The sequence below is a fragment of the Orycteropus afer genome, unplaced genomic scaffold (genome assembly GCF_000298275.1).
Source record: "Orycteropus afer afer isolate SDZICR_OR568_19922 unplaced genomic scaffold, OryAfe1.0 scaffold00109, whole genome shotgun sequence".
Taxonomy (NCBI): Eukaryota; Metazoa; Chordata; class Mammalia; order Tubulidentata; family Orycteropodidae; genus Orycteropus; species Orycteropus afer.
Genome location: NW_006921696.1, coordinates 5,496,951 through 5,506,990, shown reverse-complemented (window position 1 = coordinate 5,506,990; position 10,040 = coordinate 5,496,951). Strand labels below are relative to the sequence as shown.

Sequence of the window (10,040 nt, the reverse complement as noted above, 5' to 3'; positions counted from 1 at the left end):
ATTTTATATTAATATAAAACTTAATCAAAAGTTTTTATAGAAATTTTAGAAAGCATTATTCACTATTTTACTATTGCAAGGTACTAGACAGAAACATTAAATAGACTCCTGCCTTCTAAAAACTTATATCCTCAAAACATGACACACTTCATCAAAAAGCAATGAGCATCTGTGCCTGACACCATACACACCTGCTTAAACAGTCACTATGTCGTTGTATATACGCATAATCTATTCATGCTAACATTGCCAGAAAAAAAACAAACAGATGAAATAAAAACAAATTGTTGTTAGTTGTTGCTGAGTCGATTCTGACTCCTGGTGACCCCATGTGTGCAGAGTAGAACTGCTCCACAGGGTTTTCAAGGCTGTGACCTTTCAAAAGCAGACCACTTGGCCTGTCTTCCTCTGGGTGGGTTCAGATCACCAACCTTTCAGCCAGTAGTTGAGCACTTACAATATTTTCACATGCTGTACATGTTACTTACAATAACACACATGCTGTACTGTTTTTTGCAAACCATGCAATCCCCTCAAGTTAGTTTCCTATACGGACAATGCACATTATATGTCTGTGCACAATATTTATATGGGCACATCATATGAGAAAATATGGTAACCATCTGGACCACCCAGGAACTCCCAAATTAAATCACAATCCTTGATGATCAAGACTTTGTTTCTTTTTTTTTTTTTTCTTGTAGAATAAGGCAAATTAAAAAAGAAGAAGAAGGTGGTCAACATGAGGAATTAACTCAAATACCTAATACCTAGATGTTGACCCTGGGGCTTGTCTATATATTTTTCATCTATGTTTCCCACATTAAAAATACTATAGGGACAAGCTTCTTGCATTCATAATCCTGTCTAAGTAAAAGCCTCATGTAGCACAACAGGATAAATTAGTACATGACTTCCCATGACAGTAAAGTTGACAACATTTTTGAAAACTTTTCCACACAACAAAATGTTGTAATAAAAAATCCAGAATGTGGGACTTTGCATCAGATAAATGACTTGGTTTCTCTAACAAATCAAAAGCTTGGGAAATAAAAGACAAGGTAGAAACTATAATAGAATGAATAAGACTTAAGAGATATAACACAAATGCAATATATGGTCTATCTGAATTCTGATTTGAACAGATCAACTATAAAAAAGATATCATTCAGACAATCAAGGAAATTTGAAATGTACTGGATATTGAATGATACTAAGGGCTTGTTGCTAATTTTTTTAGGTAGGATCACATTACAGGACAAACTGACATTATAAACCTCTCAATGCAATACAGTATTAAGTACACACCACCACCTCCTTGCCAAAATGTTTATGCTGAATCTAATGAAGAAACAGACAAATTCAGATTATGGAAAATTTTACAAAATAACTGGGCTAGGCACTTTAAAATGCCAGTGTCATGAGAGACAAATAATAATAATAAATAAAAGTGGAAGTAATGTTCTAGAATAAAGGGGACTAAAGACACACAACAACTAAAACACATGAATTTAAGGAAATCACCTGACAAAGTTGTTCATTGACAAGTCTATGGGAAAAACAGAGAAATGTGGAATGAATGTTCAGTCAGATAGATTCTAACATGGTTTTGTGAATCACCAAAGTAGCATCAATGAATTAATGTCAATGGGAGAGAACTCTCTAGGAACAAGCCATGAAGCTCTGACTTGGATCCTTTTTACTTAATACGATCACTTAAGTAACTTAATGATGACATAAAACTCAAACATCAGGATGGCCCGACACTTGGAAAGATATGAATATAAGAAGTCAGAACTAGTATTCAAAAAGATCCTGACAAATAGAATGATGGACTAGAATGTAAAAGTCTGCCCCATAACCTCCAAAATTATTTTCTCCCATCTTTCATTTGTTATTTAACAGTAGCATATATGAAAACTATTTAAAACTTTAAGTTGACCAAAACCCATTACCATAGAGCTGATTCCAACTCACAGGGATCCTATCCCGTAAGGACCGTGTTGAACTACCCCCATAGGATTTCCAAGGCTGCAAATCTGTACAGAAGCAGACTGTCACCTTTCTGCTACTTTAAGTTGGCAGTGAGCCCAAAATAAATGAAAATGTGATAAGGCTGTTAAAAAAAAAAAGTACAACCCCTTCCATGACAACAAAAAATTTACTGTAAAGCAACTATTAGAAGCAGCATCTAGAACAAGAGAGACAAGAGTCAGGCCTTAAGTGGAATATATTATGCTCAGTTCTGGGTATCACATTTTATAAAAGACTTCAAAAACTGAAACAAAGAGTAAAGAGGAAAATAAACAAATAAAACAATGGTAAAGAGCCTAGATATCACATCACATGAGAAAACAAGAAGTATTTTGCCCAGAGAAGACAAGACTTAGAAGGAGTAGAGAGAGTCATCAAATATGTCTTCAACTACTCAAAGCCTATCCCTTTTAACTAAGCTGTTTTCATTAAAGGATATACATAAAAAGTCTAAGGGTGCCTTATTGTTTAGTGTCAGGTCAACGTCTGAGGTCAACAAGAAAGACACAAACTTACACATGAGCATTGGATGGGATAATGCTTTCCTCACACAGAGAAAAGACAGGGCTGCTTCAATAGTGAGCACTGGTACCTCACTTTCCTCAGCCAACACAAGGCTGGTGGTCTTCACACAACCCTCTGTGTTGCAGTTGAGGGACCCCATGCCCTCCCTGATAGATATAGACATAGGTAGAGGGGTTGGCCAGGTGCCATATGACATAAATGTATAACCAGACAAATTATTTACTCATTCAGCCCATAACAGAGAAGTTTCCCTAGAAGAAAAAAGATAATCAGGACACAAAGAGGCTCAGTTCCTAGTCACATTATCAGGGAATGTTCCAGATCCAAGGCTCCAGGTTAGGCAGTATAGGTGAGTGTCATAAGGACCATGGCAGATTGTCCTCCCAAATTTAGAGTCTTAACAATTATTAAAGAGTCAAGGGAAGAAACTGAAATAAAGTCCCATGTTCCTGCTCTCAAAAGAGCTCACAGTCCATGTGAAGAATCTATAAGAGCATACCCCAGTGTGTCTACTTCTTCTGGATCCCACAACAACAGAAAGTTCAGTGTTGTGATCTGTGACATAATAAGCACTATTTGGAAGATGGACAAAAAATATATAAAACCACCAAATACAACTATAGAGCAACACATGAATAGGTTTAAGATAAAGTAAAAGAATAGAACAGATGAGAAAGACATCTCTAAAAGAAGTGAATCCTGAGCTTGTTATCAACACACCTGCTCTTCAGAAGAGAGAAAGATGATGCCACTAACAAGGATGCTATGCCTAAGCTTCTATTATTGAAGGAGATGTCCTAAAAGCAAATGGACAAAAGCAAGAAGCATCATGGTAAAGAGTTAATAAATAAATAAATAAGGGTTTGAAATTCAGTTCTGTGGCTTACTAGTGGGATGATCTTCCAAAAGTTGTTTACCACCTTCAGTGTTCATCTCCTCATCTATAAAAATCATATAAACCCATTCCTGACAAAAAATTCTCAGCAAAACAGGAATAGAAGGGACATTCTTCAACACAATAAAGGCATATATGCAAAACCAACAGTCAACATTATTCTCAATGGAGAGAGACTGAAACCATTCTCCTTGCGAACAGAAACCAAACAAGTATGCCCACTCTCACCACTTCTATTCAACATTGCATTGGAAGTCCTCCAAAACAAACAAACAAACTCACTGCCATCAGTTGGATCTGACTCATAGCCATCCCCCTCTTGTGTTTCCGAGGCGGTATCACTACAGAAGTAGATTGCCCAACCTTCCTTCCAAGGAGTGGTTGATGGGCACTATTCCACCAGAGCTCCTTAGCTATAGCAATAAGGCAGGAAAGAGAAATCAAAAGCAACCAACTTGGTAAGGAAGAAGTAAAACTATCCCTATTTGCTGATGAGGAGCTCTGGTGGCTTAGTGACTAAGGCATCTGACTGCTAATCAGAAGACTGGCAGTTCAAACCCACTAGCCACTTCCTGGAAGGATGATTGAGCAATCTACTTCCACAGTGATATTGTTGTTGTTGTTGTTGTTGTTGTTGTTATGTGCCGTGGAGTCGGACCTGACTCATAGCGACCCCTCCTTGGGTTTCTGAGGCAGCATCACTACAGAAGTAGATTGCCCCATCTTCCTTCTGAGGAGTGGCTGGTGGGTTTGAACCGCCAGCCTTCTGGTTAGCAGTCATGCGCCTTAGGCACCCGGAAACCCAAAGAGGGAAACCAAGGAGGGGTCGCTCTGAGTAGATCCACCTCGACAGCAGGTATTTGCTGATGATATGATCCTATACCTAGAAAACCCAAGAGACTCAGTCAAAAATCTACTAGAACTAATTGAGAGATTTAGCATCATGGCAGGATATAAGATCAACATCCAAAAATCAGTTGGATTCCTCTACACCAGCAGATTGCTGAAAAAGACATAGGAAATCAATACCATTTACAATAGCTACCAAAAAAATAAAATACTTAGGAATAAATCTTATCAGGAACACAAAAGACCTGTACAAAGAAAGCTATAAAAGACTACTTCAAGAAACCATAAAAGATCTACATAAATGGAAAAGCATCCCATGCTCATGGATAGGAAGATTGAACATTGTGAAAATGTCAATTCTACCCAAAGCAATCTATACATTCAATGCAATCCCAATCCTGATCCCATCAATATTCTTTAAGGATATGGAAAAAACAATCACTAAGTTTATATGGAAAGGAAAGAGACCTCAGATAAGCAAAGCATTATTGAAGAAGAACAAAGTAGGAAGTCTCACATTCCCAGATCTTAAAACTTGCTATACAGCCACAGTGGTCAAAACTGCCTGGTATTGGTATGACAGACACATAGATGAATGGAATAGAATTGAGAACCCAGAAATAGATCCATCAACCTATGGTCAGCTGATATTTGACAAAGGGCCTAAATCCATTAAATGGGGAAGAGAGTGTCTAACAAATGGTGCGGGCAAAACTGGATATCCAATTGCAGAAAAATCAAACAAGATCTTTACCTCACACCACACACTAAAACTAAATCCAGATGGATCAAAGACTTAAATGTGAAACCTAAAACTATATATAAAGTTCCTCAAGGAAAAACTAGGGGCAACTTAGGGACTCTGATATATGGCATAAATAGACTATCAAGCATAACCCAAAATGCACAAAGAGCAGAAACTAGGTGAATGACATCTTCTAAAAATTAAATTTTTATGTGCTTCCAAAGACTTCTCCTAGAGTCAAAAGAGAACCTACAGATTGGAAAAAAATAAATATGTGGCAATGACATATCTGACAAGGGACTTATCTCTAGAATTTACAGAAAACTCCAATACCTCAACCACAAAAAGGCAAATAATCCAATTAAAAAATGGGCAGAAGACATGAATAGACATGTCCAAAGAGGATATTCAGATGGCCAACAAACATATAAAGAAATGCTCACGATCATTAGCCATTAAAGAGAAGCAAATCAAACCTACAATGAGATACGATTTGTCCCCAGCACTAGTAGCAATGTTCAACAAGACAGAAAATAACAAATGCTGGTGAGGATGCGAAGAGATTGGGACTTTCATATACTGCTGTTGGGACTGTCAAATGATACAACCACTATGGAAAACAGTATGGCGATTCCTTAAAAAGTTGGAATTAGAATTATCATTTGACCCAGCCATTCCATTACTGGGTATATATCCTAAAGAAGTGAGATCCAGGACAAGAACACACATATGCACACCCATGTTCATCGCAGCACTATTTACAATAGCAAAAAGATGGAAACAACCTAGGTGCCCATCAATAGAAGAATGGGTAGCCAAACTATGGTACATACATACAACAGAATATTATTCAACCCTAAAGAATAATGTAGAATCTGCAAAACACCACATAACATGGATGAACTTGGAGGACATTATGCTGAGTGAAATAAGTCAATCACACAAGGGCAATTATTGTATTAATTCATTATTGTAAAAAGTCAAGGAAAGGTTTATATATGGAAGGAAAATATTTTTGTTGGTTACCAGGGGTAGAACACTGTTAAGACAGGTAGAGACAAGTATTGATTTGGGTGAAAAGAAGGCCAATATACCAAATGGCACTGAGGGCCACCAACACAGTGGCACTGAGGAAGAAGAAGACATAGAGAGGTGCATGGGAGGTACAGACAACAAAGATAAACCCTTTTGCATATACAGTACTGCATTGTCAGTGCAGGCAAATATTGATATATGGGTGGATAGATGAGTGGACAGGCTGAACTATTAGGTATGTCTATGCAGGGTGGAGCTCTGGTAGCATAGTGGCTAAGACACTTGCCTGCTAACCAGACGGCTGGCGGTTCAAACCCACCAGCCACTCCTCGGAAGGAAGGTTGGGCAATCCTACTTCTGTAGTGATACTGCCTTGGAAACCCAAGGAGGGGTCACTATGAGTCAGGTTTGACTCGACGGCACATAATAACAACAACAACAATATGCAGGGTGGAGTGTGCCCATGACCATGTATAGGGTTGGCAGACAATGTTTCTACAAATGTGTTTGTATGTTCTGTAAGAATTGCCAAGTATATAGTAGAGCTGACAAGGAGCAAGGTTGTAGCCACTTCTTGGCCACAGCCAGCTACTTAGAGAAAGCAAGTACTTGGACCTGTGGGCTTGGGATCATAGTCTCAGAGGACATCAAGTTCAACTGTCATAATATACTACACAAAAACATTGTTCCACATCCTACTTTGGTGAGTAGAGACTGGGATCTTAAAAGCTTGCAAGTGGTCATCTAAATGCAGTGATGGGTCTCTCTTCATCCAGGGCAAAGAAGAATGAAGAACCAAAGACACATGGAAATAATTAATCCAAGTGACTGGTACAATATGTGATCCTCAGCCTATACGACTATGAGACCAGAAGAACTAGATGGTGACCGGCTACCACTGTCAACCACTCGGAGAGGATCTATGTGGAGATCCTGGATAGAGAGGGAGAACAATGTGGAACAAAACTCAAAATCACTTGGAAAAAAAGAGGGGGGGATCAGGTTTGCTGGTCTGATAGACCCGGGTGGAACCACTGAGACTATGGCCCCTAGCTGCCCTTCAGGTCTGGAATTGAACCCACACCTGCGGCTTCCAGCCAAACAAAAGACAGGTATATGAGTTGAACATCTACCTGAGGTAAAACACTTCTTGGAGAGAACCATCGTGGGAGAAATAAGGGCTGTTTATGCACAGGGAGACAGCTCAGGGGGCAGGAGTTCATGGAGGGATGGACACAGGGAAGAGGTAACTATTGGGAGGAAGTGGAAGGGGAGCTGTTGCATTGGGGTAAATTGTAGTCAATATCATGAGACAAAGTATATTTGAACTACTATAATAGAAAGTGATTTTGCTCTGTAAACTTCCACCCAAATCACAATTAAAAAAAAAAAAAAGTCTGATAGATACAAGGTTAAAAATGACTTCAAAGCACTAAAATGATATTGTAAAGATGATAAAAGTTCTAAAATTAAAGTCAGAGGTGAAAAGGCAACAGTTGGAATGGATGTACTATAGTAGACTAATGATATGAAGTAAATAATAATGTAAAACAATATATAGACAATAAATGAAGTGAATAAATAGAATGTAAATAAAACAAAAACTAAATTTGTTGCCATTGAGTCAAGTCTGACTCATACCGACCCCTCCTTGGGTTTCTGAGGTGGTATCTCTATGGAAGTAGATTGTCCAGTCTTCCTTCTGAGGAGTGGCTGGTGGGTTTGAACCACCACCCTTCCGGTTAAATAGAAGCAGTAAATCCATGCCAGTACTCTACACAACACTAAAATTACCTTCTATGGCAAAGATTAGTTAGACAAAATATACCTTTAAATCTTGAACTATCAAAAAGATTTACATTATGTCTATTACCAAAATATTCAAAGGGCCAAAAAATACATGAACTTCCAATATAAAATATTTGGTAGTAAGGAACATAATTCAACTATGTTCAAATAGAAAACACTTTTAAAATAATCTGCAAAGCTTGAAATGCAAATTTTGTGATTATACTATTCTAGCAAGCTAAATCCTTTTTTTCAAGCATGAACAAAAAGTGATTACAGAACTATAGGTTGTACGATTTCTTTCCGTAAGATACTGTGAATGTGCTACTTTTAAATCAAGACCTTAAAATACTTCCATTATTCTACAATACTATTTAAAAGATTCCCATATGAAAAACAAAATGACATACTGCTTGAGATAAAAACTGTCTAATGGGAACAAATCATCTGTCCATTGCTATCATAAAGACTTTTTTCATTTTTAACTTACCACTCGAACACTTCTTAGAAGTAACATTATTCCAGCTACGGCCATTCCAGTGCTGATGTTCTATAGAAAGAGATTTAATGATTCATTCTCACTAATTGTTGTTCACAGTAGTGAAGTACTAATTAAAAGGGGGAAAAAAAAGATTGTCTTCCCTATATTTCTCTAACTGTCCAATACCACATATCCCTCAACTGAAGGGCTGCCTCTTCCAAAAACCTTTGCCCACTCACCCATTAATCTTGCCCTCTTTCACTTCTGTAACACTTCCAGTCTGTTTCAAGCTATCTGGCATGCACAGAACTATATACATATATCAAATGTATTGTTCTCCATTGATTGAAATACTTTAACCATAGTTCCTTGAATACATGAATTGATCTAATAGTTTTTGTGCAGTCCCCACAGTAAACCTGACCATAAGCCTGAGTTTATGGTGTAAATTTAAGAATTTGGTAAAATAAAAAAACCTTATCACTAAAACCTTAAAATATAGCACCTTAGCAAATGCATGTGGGTAAATGTTTGGGAAAAATAATAATGCTTTTTAAAACAAAAGTTGTGGCAAGGATGTGGAGAAACTGGAGGCCTCATCCATTGTTGGTGGGATTGTAAAATGGTACAGCTACTACGGAAAAGAGTGGGCGGTTTCTCAAAAAGTTGAACACAGAATTACCAATTGATCCAGCAAGTCCACTCTTAGGTATATATCGAAAAGTACTAAAAGCAGAACCACAAACAGATACTTGAACACAAGTGTTTATTAAAGCACATTGCCAAACAGCGGAAACAGGCCTAAATGTCCATCAACAGATGAATAAATAAAACAAAATGTGGTATATACATATAATGGAATATTCCTCAGCCATAAAGAGAACTGATGTCCTGATACATGCATTGAAAACATTATGAATTTAAGTCAGTCACAGAAGGACAAGTATTATATGATCCCATTTACATGACAAATCTAGAATTGGCTAATGTATACAGACCAAAGTTTTTAAGTGGTTACCAGGGGCAGGCAGGAGAGGGAGACAAGGACTCAATGCTTAGGAAGACCCTGAGGTTCTGTTAAGGATGATGGTATCATTTGGGAATGGAAAGGATGATGTTTGAACAACATGATGAACATGTCATTGAAATGTACTTGTAAAGACTGTTGAAATGTCAAATGTTTTGCTACATATATATTTATCATAATAAAAAAAAATGGAAAAGAAACACCATTAGTGGACTTCCGGTAAGATGGAGGAATAGGCAGACAAGCAACACAGATCCTCTTCAACAAAGAAAAGAAAAACCAATTGACGGAGATACAGATAATCCTGGAACCCTGAGCTTTGAAAGGAACTATACAGAAGTGGATTAGGCACCAACTATTGGAAAATCCTGAATGAAAACAGTGAGTACAGAGATGATCAGAGCTGTAGACTGTCAGCTACTCTGACGAGACCAACAGCCTGAATATTTCCAAGTGGTGTTGGGGCCTGAGAACTACCTAAAGATCAGTCCTGGTCACCAAGGGCTGCAGGGACAACTGCTCTGGTGGCCTATGACTAGGAAGGGAAACAGTAAGGAGGGAGACAACCTGAGCTATGGACTTTCTGCTGTCCAGAGAGCGCAGCCATTTTGATTGTTTACATGTGGCAGTCATTTTGGATATTTAAAGTGACCGAGGGCAC

General features: G+C 37.9%; 1 protein-coding gene across 1 annotated transcript in view; it reads right to left on the bottom strand.

Moving 5' to 3' along the window:
• Positions 1 to 10,040, bottom strand: part of CUNH3orf33 (chromosome unknown C3orf33 homolog) — a 33,188-nt gene that overhangs the window by 14,281 nt on the left and 8,867 nt on the right. Inside the window, exon 2 of the mRNA XM_007943574.1 lies at positions 8,362 to 8,421. Coding sequence (XP_007941765.1) covers positions 8,362 to 8,421 — 60 coding nt within the window. The remainder of the gene's footprint in view (positions 1 to 8,361; positions 8,422 to 10,040) is intronic.